We start from the raw sequence: 14,187 nt of genomic DNA on the forward strand, positions 1-14,187 counted from the left end.
ATGCTGTATACATCAGACCTTTGTGGTCTTTTGCTGGTTGTTTTTAGTAAGCACTGGAGTAATAAAACTTTAGTGCCAATGAGAGGCACAAGATGTGCACATAAGAATTGTCCTTTTTTTCTATGAATAAGTTTCATACTCAGGAGTTCACATTGCTTGTAGATGATTTGGAAATCTATGGGATATTGCTTTCACTCTCAGTTAATTTATTCTCTGTACAACAAGAAAATTCAGTTAATTTATTCTCTGTACAACAAGAAAATTCAAAGATTCTTTAGCTAGGTTTGGTTGGTTGTTGGGCTGCAAAACAATTTCCAAATTCATTTAACTGGTATTCACCAGGGGAATTTACTGTTTATGTAAGACTGTAATTTAACTTTGGAAGGCAGCAGTGAAAATTTATTTGGTTAAATCTCATTAGCTGTTAGAAAACTTATCTGGAAATTCCTAATCCTCCTCATTTTAAAACAGAAATTTGATACTGTAAATTACCTTGACTATAGGCTGTAATTCTAAAGCCTTTAATTGCAAACAAGAGTAAGTTCACACACAAGGCTGTTCATTACTGTCCTTCCTTACAGGAATATTACTACTTAGATAACTAAAGCTAGTTTATACAAAAGTAGGCACTTGTCTGCATTTGTATCTATTCAGCTGTATCCTGGAAAAGAACAAAAGCACACATCTAAGTAAAATATGTGGATCTGTGCTTTTGTTTGCTTTGCAAACACCAAATCACAAAATGTTTGAGGTTGGCAGATACTTGTTGAGGTCATTTAGTCCAATCCTCCTGCTCAAGCAAGGCTACCCACAGCCAGTTTCCTTGGTTCCTGCTCAGATGGCTTTGGAGTATCTCCAGGAATGGATATTTCACAGCATCCTTGGGTAACCTGTGCCAGTGCTCAGTCACCCTCGCAGTACAAAAGTGTTTATTGATTTCACAGGGAACCAAAGTGTTTCACTTTGTGCCCACTGTCTCTCGTCACTGGGCACCACTGAAAAGAGCCTGGCTCCATCCTCCTTAGACTCTCCCTTCAGTTATTTTTATGCATGAATCCCTCCTGAGTCTTCTCTTCTCCAGACTGAGAAGTCCGAGATCTTTGAGCTTTTCTTAATATGAGAGATGCTCCAGACCGTTCATCACCTTAGGAGCCATTTACTGTGCTCTGTCCAGTATATCCATGTAAATCTTGTACTGGGAAGCCCAGAACTGGACACAATACTCCAGGCCTCACCAGTGCTGAGTAGAGAGAAAAGCTCACTTCCCTTCATCTGCTGGCAACACATCTTCGAATGCAGCCCAAGATACCATTAGGCTTTTTCCCATTTGGGCACATGGCTAGCTCATGTTCAACTTGGTGTCTACCAGGACCTCCAGCTGTTTGTCCCTGAGCCTGTACTGCTGCCTGGGGCTGCTCATTCCAAGGTGCAGTGCTTTGTGCTTTTCCTTGTTGAATTTTGAGAGGTTCCTGTAAGCCCATTTCTTCAGCCTGGCAAGGTTTGTCTGGATGTCAGCACAGCCCTCTGGCATATCAGCTTCTTCTCCCAGTTTGGTGTCATCTGCAAATATGCTGAGGGCACACTTTGCCCCATCACTCAGATGATACATGATACATGATGCTCTTCTCTTTGCAGCTGTCCTAGATCCCTCTTCATAAGGTCATGGACTGTCATAGCTAAGGGCTACATAAACTTAATAATTCTTCTGTGCTACATTTCCAGAAATGTATGTGTGTACATGCCCTCTCTGTCATCCATCTAACTTCTCTGACATTACAGCTAGAGAAATTCATGAAAGAGTAATAATATCAAACAGCAGTTTCGGAATGTTTGCACTCCAAATGCAATTCAACTGCACTGTGATACAGACTCTTCCCAGTAATGTCTTTCTATAAATTCAACTGTGTAAGTTTTTGAACACCTTTAATACCTTATTTACTTCCTGCTTCATTGGCAGCCTGAGAGAAGTTGAACAGCACTAAGACTTTCCTTGCCTCAGAGGAGTAAACACCAATATCTAGGCTGCAGAGTAGATATACTCTCTAGCATGTTGTAGTCCTGCTCCTTATTCCCAATTAAGTTATTTAGCATCAGCTAAATAACTTAGCATCAGCTCCTTAGCATCAGCTCCTTATTCCCAATTAAGATGATAATCCTCACGTTGCTGTAACACAGAAGCACTACCACTAAAGTGGCTTGTAAGTCACCTGCCTGAGATTTGCATGAGGAAAGGAAAGGCAGACCTTTTACGAAGCACACCACTAACATGGGTAAAGTCCCATCCAGCTAGTATTACTGAGAGTAAAGATGCAGAAAGAAAAGGGTTTCCCTCTTCCTAGTGCTAGAGTGGCCAGCACAGACTTCCAGCATAAACCCCAAGTGGCTTTTCTTAACAAGAAGCAGTCCTCAGCCACTATGCCACATGCACAGTACATGCATAGACATCCCTAGCCCACCCAGGGTATATTTATTTTTGTTCACTTTCTGGGCCAGTGATATAAAAGTAAACAGGAGCATACAGATTTGACTGTTGTATACCATCAGAGGAAGGCATGGGCTTCTTCAGTACTAATTCCATCTTGATCCGGATTGAATACAGCCCAAAATGGGTGCATTCCTAGTCATTACTTCCAAAGTGCTCTAGGGTAGAGCAATACCAATTAAAAAGTTCCAAAGGGCTTGGGAAATTATGAAAAGCAAAACAGCAGTGAATGAGTAACTTGCTGACCCAGCCTAATAAACTAGCTTCTTTGATGGCTGATAAAAGAACTTTGAGGAACAGTGGTTTTAACTGCTCACAAGTTTTTGTTATCACGAATTTAGCACTATCTCTGCTATTTCATTCTGACTCAATTACCAAAGGATCTTGCATGTGGCCTTCTGCATTTTCAGAGTAGATAAAGCACCTTAAAATAATTTTCCAACTTTGAAAATGTACATGGCTGCTTTCAGTTAACTCAGGGGAAAAATGCATCATGAAGAACAAGTACTTTATGTACTTACTACATTACTAGCTTAAGTAATGCTACCAGTCAATTTAGGAATGTTGTTTATTTTTTTTTATTTTTTTTTTTTATTGAGCCAGTATATCAATTTGAAGCCTGGAGCCCAATGCAACGTTTTTGAGTAGTGTTGTGTCTTGGGTTTCTATATGCTTGATGTAAAAAAAGAACCTCAACTTTTACAGAATGAAATACTGGGACTACTCCCACATGAACAAAACTGCTCAACAAAATAGATAGACTTCACTGTAGTCTGAAATAAAATTATTTCCTTAGATGTTATAATTTATTTTTTGCAAGTAACTGTCTAAATCATTAAATGATTCACCTAATTTCTGCAAATCCATATTTAAGTAGTCGTTTTCATTTTATGTCTTGACACTTACTTGTTTGCTTGCATTCACTGGATGATCTGTCTCTTAATTTGTATGTTTTCAATGGCTGGGATTGTCTCAATTCTGCTAAGAACTGTTATGATCCAATTGTATTTGAAACTGTTTATTATCATCCAAATAATAAATAATAACTGTCTGAAGCACTTAGCAGTTTTCTTTTCCTTCAGAGATGTGAATATAAAAGAATAGACTCGCTTCCCAGAGCTGCATGTTCTCTTTTCATTAGTCTTTATAAAAACCACAAACCCTCAAAATTCTAACTTTTCCTGAAGAGAAATACTGCAAGTTTCAACTCATTTTTGTCTGAGTTCCCTTCCCCACTATGATCTGTTGTTAAAAGTAGAACAAACCAAAACAAATAATCACATTCCAGTCTTTTTTTTTTTTTCTTTTAAATCACGTTTTACAATATGTGCATGCATGAATACCATTAGTTTTTCAATATTACCTTGGGCTTTATACATCTGGGTCAGTGTGCCTGTGCAATACAACAGTGTAACTCCATAGAATCATCTATTTTTAGAGGAGGATAACGATACTAGAACAATTCCTCCCAGGTAAGCATCACTAGCTCTGGGATGCAGCTGAATGGTGAGGAAGCATACAAGTAGCTGAGCAACTCTGTGCTACTTCCTTGGCTACACTGAGCATTCTAACTTAAGAGACCAAAATTACAAGAGATGAAAGTAGCGTGCTGGTAATGGCTTGATTTTATTCTTGGATTTTCTTCAGAGCTTTGTAACTCATTTTGTTATCTTGTGTATAGCAATTCTCTCTGCTCAGGTCTCAGTGCCCAGGGTCCACTTATGTCTCCCACATCATACAGTGGAACATCATCTCTTGCAGAAACATGAGTGGGACAGAAGCCACCATTTTCCTGGTACTTTCACATGGCAGAAGAGTCTCCCACATGCAGCATCATGTGAAAATTCTACAAATTGTTGCAGTTGGTTTGGTGGGAGCTTTTTTCCCAATTCTGGAAAAATAGCTGGGCAATTGCATAGTTTTGATCTGGTATCAAGGAAAAGTACATTGCAGGGATGCTGTGAATTCTAAACTCATACTGGTTGTTCAGGTAGATATACCTGCACATTCACATTTTTAATCATTATCAAAAGTTATTTAAAAATCCCATCATTCAAAATCCCCCATTGTGTTACAGGCCGTGATTTAGTGAACAAAAAAATCAAAATGCTCTCATTAAGCACTTTAAGAACTAAAGTTGAAAAGTGCAGTGTGGGAGACAGGGTATACTGCCTGCAAGCCATCTCAGTGAAGATTGCCATTAGCTGATGTCATGCGATCAGCTTGACCAAAATAATGACCCAAAAGCAGATGGATGCCTACTACCTGATTTACAGCACATTAAAACTCACCACTATCATCCCTGTCTTGGCATATTTAGCAGCCACTACATACCAGAACCTCTGCTATTGGTACAGAGTCCTTGGCACAAGGTTGTGAATGTGACCAGCTGTATCCTGAAATAAGTGTTCCTGCTGTTGGCCATCATGGGTCTGGAGAAATTTATAGTACTTACAAGGTACATGTGGATAGTTATAGGTGAGATGGGACAGATTTACAGTCACCCCCCTGCAGTTAAGTCAGACACATTCTGTCTCATTTGCAGAGTGACAGACACAGCTGGCCCTGGTGTCATGCATGACAAACAGCTGGCCCTACCTGCCTCCTGCAGGGTTCAAGTCTCCTCCACCATGAAGTTCCATAATGCATCTTGCTCCCTTGCTCTCCTTTTCTCATCCTCACAGATTGCAGCCTGTCTGAACATGTTTCTGCAGCAAAACTGGCATGAAGGCTGAGCCAGGTGCCAAGCAAGGTGCTTTACAGAGGCAGAGTGATTGAGTCACAGACTGAGCAGCCCAGCTTAGGGCAGGGCAACTGTTAAAAGTGCCGTGGGCACCCCTAAAGGCTTGTGGATTTTGTATTGTGCATATGAATATATCCTATAATATTCTCTAGCTTTCATGCATCACTGTTCAGCTGTAGCTTTTTGATGGTCAAATTTACTGCTGGTATAAAACTCTGCTACTTTTTGAGGGATTACTACACAGATGATTTTGGAGCTAGATCATGTTTTAAATGATGATCTGTTGTTCCCTTTACTCCATGTAGCTAGAAGCAGTGGAATGAACTTGCAAGTTAGGTATAGGAAACACAAATCAAAGGAAACAAAAATCAAAGGAAACAAAAATCAAGAGGAAAGGAGTGGCCTTATAATCAGAGCCCAGGGTTAGGAAATCTCAATTCTCAAGGCTTCCTGAAAAAGTCTCTTTTCTTCCGTGGGTCTCAGAGAAGGAAATATTCTTAATCACTTTGCACAGCACCTTACTGTACTTACCCTTCTGACACACATTTGTTTCACTGACTTTACTCCTTGTAATAAGGAGTAATAAAACTCTTGTTAACTCTGTGAGCCTCTGTTTGGCTGAGGTCATCGTTTCTTGGTGTAAACAAGCTGCATTTCTATACTGAAAAGAAGAATTAAATTCAAGAGCACTTGCTCTCGCAGTCTTCTCCCATGAGAGGCAAGTGTGAGAAATATCCCTAAAAAACTGTGTGGAGGCCACACTACTCAAGGGAAAGGTCAGGTTGTGGAGAAGGATTTCTCTTTAGATTAAGTGTATTTATTGGCAGAAGAACATGTTTTGACACATGAGGAAGGCACCTACCCTTCCAGGCAAATACCAATCTGCAGTTTGCAACAGGCCACGAGGACTTGAGATAGAAGCTGCAGTAAAAATGTAATCCATTTTAAACCAACTGCAATCTTGTTATCCTGTACAGAGGCAAAGTCAAAAACTACTACTTGGCAGAGGTGTGGGGGAGAAGGGGGAAATCCTCACATTTTTCATTTACAGAATTACAGAAAGGGCACCAGAAGGCACCAGAGCAGGTCATCTGATTCAACCTCCGTGCTCAAACAGGGTCATCCTACTGGCAGCCAATTTCTCTGGCAGCCAATGACGACGGGACCTGAGGGAATGGCCTGAACTTATGTCAGAGGAGGTTCAGGTGGGGTATCTCAAAAAGGTTTTTCACCCAGAGGGTGGTCAGGCACTGGGACAGGCTCCCCAGGGAAGTGGTCATAGCACCTAGCCTGACAGAAGCATTTGGACAATGCTTTCAGGCACACGATGTCATTCTTGGGGTTGTCCTTTGCAGGGTCAAGAGTTCGACTTCATTATTTTTGTGGATCCTTTCCAACTTCAGACTATTCTGTGATTCTGCCAAATTGCATCCAGGTGGTTCTACTTACTATGGAGAACACATTGGGGACGAGGCAAACGGCGCTTTCAAAGGACCAGGCACTGAAGGTGCCAGCGCAATACACGTGTTGTCCATGTGTGTGCCCACATCTGCCTGTTCACTCCAGCAGGTCACCAGCCAAGGACCACCACAGTGGGAGGTGACAGGTGACCAAGCCCACCCTGAAACACCCTGAAAGACCGGACGAGGGCCAGGGGGAGGCAGCGGGCGCACTCCATTTCCCGGGCAGCCCGCAGGGAGCACGGGGCCGGGAGCGAACCGCTCGTTACGAGGGAGGCACGGCCCACGCGCATGCGCCGCCACCGCTCCGGCCGCGGCCGCGGCCCGGGAGGGAAGGGGCGGGCGGGGGAGCGGGCGCGCGCCGCCGCCGCCGCTGCGCCTGCGCGGGCGGTTCCGGGGCGGGCGGAGCGGGGCCGAGCGGAGCCGTGGGTGGCCGCGGCCGTGCCCGGCGCTCTGCGTGCCGCTGCCGCGGGGCATGGTGAGCAAGGGGCCGCTGCTGCGCCTGCTGACCGCCATCAACCGCAGGAGGATGAAGCTGCTCATGGGGCTCGCCTTCGTCGCCTACGTCGCCTGTGAGTGAGCGGGGGTGGGGGCGGGTCTGGCACGGCCATTCATTGCCCGCTGGCACGGCGCCCGCCGTGCCCTTCGGCCGCCGTGGGGGAGAGGAGGATGAGGAAGAGGATGAGGGAGATGTGGCGGCAGCACCTCGCGCACCCCGTTGCGCTGCTCTGTTGCGGGCGCGCCGCAGCGCGGCTGCTCCGGCCCGGCGGGGCAGGGGCTCCCCGCGGCTCCGGGCGCGGGGCTCAGGGTTCCTGCCCTGCCGAAACTTTCCCCAGTGCGGCGGGCAGCCGTGCCGGGCGTCCCCCGTCACTCGTCGCTCCCCTGCCCCGTCCCGCTGACTTGCGGCGAGCGGTGCGGCCGGGACGTGGCTCAGGGAGTGTTTCTGCAGCCGCTCCTGTCCTCAAACCGCGCTTTGTCCGCCCCGATCGCCACCTGGTAGCGGTGAGCAGCCCTCGGGGAAGTTTTTCCAGGCTAGGCCTCGTGTCTGGTTTTTGTAAAATCCTCCCAAGTCCTTTGGGGGCTAAATAAATGTTTGTTTATTAACTCAGCGCGTAGCTGAAATCTTAAGAGCCGGGAAAGAGGCACAGAAGTACTTTAGAAAATCTTAGAATAGCTAATGACGGGGATGTTTATGACTTCACTTACTAGCAGTGAGTCAGATAGATTTAAAATGGATTTAAAACGCTGTCCTGTCAGGTCTCTTCCCGTACTTGCTTTTTCTGTTGCAATTTTAATTTATTTTAGCCTGTTTTGTTTTCAATCTCGGGTAGCTACTACGTGAACAGCACAATACCTTGTCAGTTCAGGTAGGGAGCAAGCCATTCTCTTGATGCTTGAAGGCACATGCATATACGTGAGCTAGCTTTGGGGGTGAGTGTGTCCATTGCATTTCAGACCCTCCCTTTGGATTCGGGAAGGTGGAGAGGTACAACATAAGTAATTTTGTCAGAGGGGTGGTGTTTCCTACCCCAGAAACACAGCAATTCCCTTCATTACCATATGTTATTGTCTCTGCTGGACCTCACTATTTAGGTACCTTTGTTACCGTTGAAGTTGTATTTCAGCTCTGACTTCCAGGACAGTTTGTTTGTCCAAGTGACTTCAGGTCCCTTGCATCCTGACTGCTTAATGTCAGTTCTTATTTTGAGAGGCTTACATGTTTTGCTAAGAGTGATAGTTTTCAGACGAAAGTTAATAGGCTGCTGTGAAAACTGGATTTGAGTGTCAGGTGATGTGGTCATTGGGACCTAGCTATTGATTATATTCTCTGGACAGTAATTGGTGTTTGCTTTCTAACTCAGTGAGTAAAAGTTAGCCTTAAGGAGAAACCTTCTGACTGCTTGTTTTTTGGGATTCAGAAAAAAAGTGGACGAGCAGAGGGACTGCAGGTCAGTGTGGCAAAAAAGTGGCTTGAAAAGGGAATAAGTTGGTGTCTGGTGGGAACATGTTTTTTGCAAATCTAACATGCTGTGCTTTCCCGTCTTTTGACTAGAGATCAAAAGTTGTGGAATCCGTAGGTGTCAGCTGCATAGTATGGTATGGTAGCAGATGCCACTGCTCTATCAGATTCTAGAGAGAATATTTTTTGTTTGCTTTTCTCAGAAGTGATTATTTATGATCCCATTCACCTGCCCTGAAAGGGTACTCCTCACAATGTTACTGAATCATCACTACGCTCTGCTTGCAGTCAGATAATGCCCGACTGAAATAGCAGAGAATCTAGAAAACTGAGCAGCTGGTGTAGGTGTATGTGCTGGCACTTCTTACATTCCTTCTTTCTGAAGTACTCTCCAAATGATGAAGTGTTTTTAGGCTGTGTGCCTCCTTTCCATGAATTTCCATTCAGTATTAGGGCATGGGCATTCAGACTTGGAGCACATTTTACAGGGAATGAAATAGTTGGCATGTAGGTTATTTTTTTTCTGAACTAGAGGACAGGACTTTTTAAATAGTGCCATTTTGTCAGCCAGTGTGTGAAACCCTGAGGAAACGTTTTGGGAATATAATTTAGAAAAATGCCTTATTTCATAGAAATCTTCTGCCTTTGAATGCAAATTGGTTACAAAAGTGCCTGAAGAACCTCTCTGTGAGTTTGCAGACTAGAGAAAGACCTTTTTGCATACAGTTGAAAGGCTGTGAGCTATTTCACTCTCAAGAGTCATTGAGTGGCTCTCTTGGTAGTTTCACACAGTGGTAGATGCCTGGGCTGTCTTCAGCATCTTTGTTCCCCATCCATACAATGACTGAAATGTCTTTGTTGTGCACCAGATGAAGGAACTGGCAGGACTGAGATCACCCTTTTGTGTTATAGCCATTTGACAGTGTGGGTATTCAACAGCTGTTTGGGCTTGAGGAGGTGGTGCACAGTGATAAAATGGAATAAAAGCTGGCAGTGCTGCTGGCAGTGTTGCCATCACATGGTTTGCAGGTCTGCAATTAAGAGCCCGTCTCGGAAGGAGTCCTGTTTACTTTGGTTGAAGTACTGTCATGACGTGACACACGCTGTTCATATTAAAGGATCCTGTCATATTAAAGGATCCCTAGAACTCCTTTATGGACTTCACTCGGTTCCCTGCTAGCACTTAGAGCCAGAAAGATCCTTACTTTGGATTTGAATTAAGGTAGTATTTGATGCCTCGTTTCTGTAAATTTTAATTTATATTAGTTTTAAAAAATCATTCAGTTGAAACATGGTGCTATGCATGGCTTGTATGTATAAAAACAGAATTTAAAAGGAGCATTTCTCTGTAGCAGGCAATTAAAAGCTGTTGTAACTTAAGCAACTGTTTCCTGGGAAGAGGAAGTGAATAAAGTTTAAAATTTACCTTTACCTTTTCTGTAGGCCCTAGGTGAAAGGGGTGATGTTGTTCCCCACTGCCCAGATAACAAATTTGGAGATACTGCAGCTAGCAAGCTGTTTGAATCACTGTCTAATATGTCAGACTGCTGCTCAATTTTTTTATTAACACTGTTCATAATTACCTTAGTTGACTCACCTTCAGTGCTGTCTTCTGTGAACGTTGCATGACTATAGTGTGCTACATACAGTGGGAAACCTTGCCCAGAGATTGAATTTGTATTGCCCTTTTAAAGGGACAATCTTTCATCTGATTTAACCCCCAGAAAAATAGTGCAGGAGTGCTAATGCTAACCAAAGTGGAATGGAGGGGTGTGTGGAGGTGGACTGAAACAAATTCTTTCAGTCATGAGTTCCACTTACATCATCTTGAAGCTGTTGTGAAACCACAGCTTCAGAATGTGAGGTGATTATAAACATAAGTGAAGTGGGTTTAATTGATTTTTGTTGTCTGTAATGAGAAATGTATACAGATCATAAAAGAGCAGTGAATTAAATCGATAAATGTTAAAAAACTTCAGTGTCACCACAATATGAATAAGTTATATGCAGGCTGAGAGTGTTCTTCTGTTTTTAAAAACCCCATCTGTATGTTGGGATGTCAATACATAGATACGTTAAACTCACTCCCTTGGAAGTTTTTAGTGTGTATTCAGCTTTATATGGACATGCAACCATGCTTCAGTGGTACTGTCTTTGCAGAATCAGGACCTATTTAAGTTATTGGAAATACACTTAGAATCTTATAGTCAGGATTTAAAGACCAGAGCTTATCAATCTGCATGGTTTGCTTTAATCTTGATGCTACTGTAAATAATCTGCGGATGTATGACAGGGCAGTTGCATGTTCTTAATAAAAAAGTGAAAAGCTCTATTTTTGGTAAAGTAGAACAGCTCTCTGTACTCATTTGTAGATCAAATGGTTCTCAGGAAGTATATCAGTCATCTTGTTCCTTTTCTAAGGGGAAAATGGAATAGTAACATGCTGTCATGAGATCCAAGCTTAAGACCTCATTTCCTTTGTAAGGTAAGTTATAGCACAGCTATTAGAACAACTTACAAATGAAATGTCAAAGTAATGTGAGGGAAGTACATCCTGTAGTATAGTGACTTGACTTTTCACAGCATTGTTAGTTTCCATAGTTGTTATCCTTTGCTTTATAGGATTAGCCATTTGTTTTTGTCAGTTTTCCATCAGCTGGGAAGAATGCAATGTTCTCAAAATATCGAGGTGTGAGTGAGCTTTTCAGTTTGAATCTTACCAACTCCTCACATGCTGCTTGTCTTGCATATGTTCAAAACGAAGATTAAATTTTACTTAATATTTTGTTTTGATGAACTTTTACTTTCGCTTTTCATAACAGAAGAGCAGTTATCAAGTTGATCCTGCCCTGTTGCTTCAGGCTGTCTCAATGTTATTCAGTATCAGAAATCTTTCTTCCCCAGCCATTTTTTAACTAGATGTCAGGATTGATTGGCCATGGAAGAGTTCAAAATGGTTGTGTAGGACATCAGGCTTGCTGGCTGGGTTCACATTCACCAAGTTGCCTTTCATTTGTGGGTTTATGCAAATAAGTTCACTGTCGTAACAGCTTCCAGTTCTCTGCTCATCAGGCTTTCAACTAGCTGTACTTCTGTAGCTTATGAAATTTGTTCATGCTTCAGTTGTTTGTCAGGAATAGATGGACTCTGACTATGCCTTGCTAGCCATGATATTTTAAAACAATTTTTGGCATCCTGGAGAAATTAATCTTACCTCTCTTATCTCCATTTAATATTTGTCTTTTGCCTCCACTTAATATTTGTCTCTTCTGCAGCATGTGCAGGAGACAGCCCTGTCATCATTCCAAAGACAAACACTCTTAGAGCTTCCACCTTCTTTACCCTCTGTTTTTGCAAAGGGGAATATTTCTCTGACATTGATTTTGCTTGTTTCTTTTTTCTAAGGCTCGTTGACCAAAGCAGAGTTTGGTTGAAACTGGTAGTTTTCAACATCTCATTTATGGACTGGAGAGAGGAAGAGGCTGGGGTTATTGTTTCAATTTACCTGAAGGGGTTTGTGAAAGGTAGCTGGGAAAAATGAGTTTGTTTCAGTTACAGTGCTGACCATTGGAACATTCTGTGAGTGCACTGAAAACAATCTTAGCTATCAACAGATGGGTCAGTGGAGGGGCAGTGGTAAGAATGATATGTGAAGATATGAGGCAGGAAGGAGTAGTAACAGTGAACAGAAAACTGGAAAAAAAGACTTAAAGAATAGACTCAAAGAGAATTTTCCATCTGGGAAACCAAGAACAAAATTCAGTCATAAAGTGATGATGCTAATTGAAATGTAAGAAAAAGTACCCTTGGCTACCTTCCCATGCAGTATGAAGCTCCATTAACTCTTGTAAAGAAAGAAAATTTGCATAATGATATATCTCACAGCTGTGGGAGAGTATTGGCTTGCCAAGGTTTAAGCGTATGTTCTTAAGAGAGAGTGGAGAAATTTCCTTATGTTGCCTTTGTTTTGCTAGTTGATGACTAGCTGAGGGGTTGACATAGAGTGGCAGTGGTGCTGTCCAAGATACAGAGAGAGCATATTTCCCTTAGTAAACTATGTGTCTTTATGTCTAGGATACTTCTCATGTGGGAAGACCTACAGTTCCTATCTGCTGTCTTTGATTTGATTTTCACTGTTGAGCAAGGCATCAGTTTGGGAGATGCAACAAGAACTATTTGCCATACAGAGATCTGTGTAGACTTACCAGAGGTGTACTTTTTAAAATCTTTTTTAATATTCAAGTTGTTGTATGTTCCCCAAAGGCATAATCATAAACTTCACTCAGGAAAGTGACATTTCTTAATACAAGGTTATGATTAGTAATCGTGTGTTGTTATCTCCACTAATATTGCAAAATACTCTCATCAGTAAAATAATTTTCTAAAGCAAATTAACATACTGCTGGAATTACAGATGGACTACAGTTGAGAGGGTTTTTTAATTCTTATGGAATCAAGACTATAAAAGGTGATTTGAAATATATTGGCCAAATCGTAAAATGGTTTGCATTGCATGAGACCTTTAAAGACATCTAATCCAGCCCCCCACTGCCCTGGGGGGATGTTCTATATCTTTCAGTATAACAGGTTGCTTAGACCCCTGTCCAGCCTCACGTTGTTTACAGGTGTGGGCCATCCACAACTTTTCTGGGCAACCTGTTTCAGGCTTGCCTCTCTCAAAGTAAAGAATTGCTTCTTCACATCTTACTTAAACCTACTGTCTTTCAGGCTTACACCATTGCCTCTTAAGGGCCCTATCACTACAGACCTTGCTAGAAAGTTTTTATTCATTGTTCTTGTAAGCCCCTTTTAAGTAAGGCCACAATAAGGTCTCTTCAGAGCCTTCTCTTCTCCAGGCTCTTCTAGCCAGCTCTCTCAGACAGTCCTCATAAGGGAGGTGTTCTATCCCTCTGACGATGTTTTGTGGCCCTCCTCTGGACCCTCTCTAACAAGTCAAGGTGTTTCTTGTCCTGTATGTAGGTGGTGTCTCATGAGAGTGGAGTATAGAGGAAGAATTACCTCAGTTGACAGGGTGACAGCACTTCTTTGGTGCTGCCCAGTGTTTTTTATTTGTTTTCTGAGCTGAAAGTGCACGTTGCCATTTCATGTCCAAATTTTCCACCAGTAGCCCCAGGACCTTCTTGACAGGGCTGCTCTCAGTCCTCTTGTAACTCAGTCTGTACTGATACTGGTGGTTGCTCCAACCCAGGTGCAGGACCTTGCACTTTGCCTTGAACTTCATGAGGTTCCTGTTTGCCCACTCCTTAAGCTTGTCATTGTCCCTCTGGATGGCATCCCTTCCCTCAATACACTTAGCAGCTCAGTGTTGTCTGCAGACCTGCTGAAGATGCACTTAAGCACTGTGTCTGTGTCATTAATAAAGATACTGAGCAGTACTGGTCCCAGTACACCCCCCTGATGGACACCACTTTTTACTGATCTCCCTTTGGGCACTGAGCCCTGGGTGCATCCACCCAGCTGCCGTCTCTTGAGTAGTCCATCAAAGTCATATTTCTCCAATTTAGCCACAAGGTGTTGTGTG

General features: G+C 42.8%; 1 protein-coding gene across 1 annotated transcript in view; it reads left to right on the forward strand.

The window, feature by feature from the left end:
* The first annotated feature begins 7,107 nt into the window (after positions 1 to 7,107).
* UXS1 (UDP-glucuronate decarboxylase 1) overlaps positions 7,108 to 14,187 on the forward strand; it is a 56,230-nt gene continuing 49,150 nt past the window's right edge. The window contains exon 1 of the mRNA XM_053971707.1: positions 7,108 to 7,257. Within this exon, the coding sequence (XP_053827682.1) occupies positions 7,161 to 7,257 (97 nt within the window). The 5' untranslated portion in view covers positions 7,108 to 7,160. The remainder of the gene's footprint in view (positions 7,258 to 14,187) is intronic.

The sequence above is a fragment of the Vidua macroura genome, chromosome 2, assembly GCF_024509145.1.
Source record: "Vidua macroura isolate BioBank_ID:100142 chromosome 2, ASM2450914v1, whole genome shotgun sequence".
Taxonomy (NCBI): Eukaryota; Metazoa; Chordata; class Aves; order Passeriformes; family Viduidae; genus Vidua; species Vidua macroura.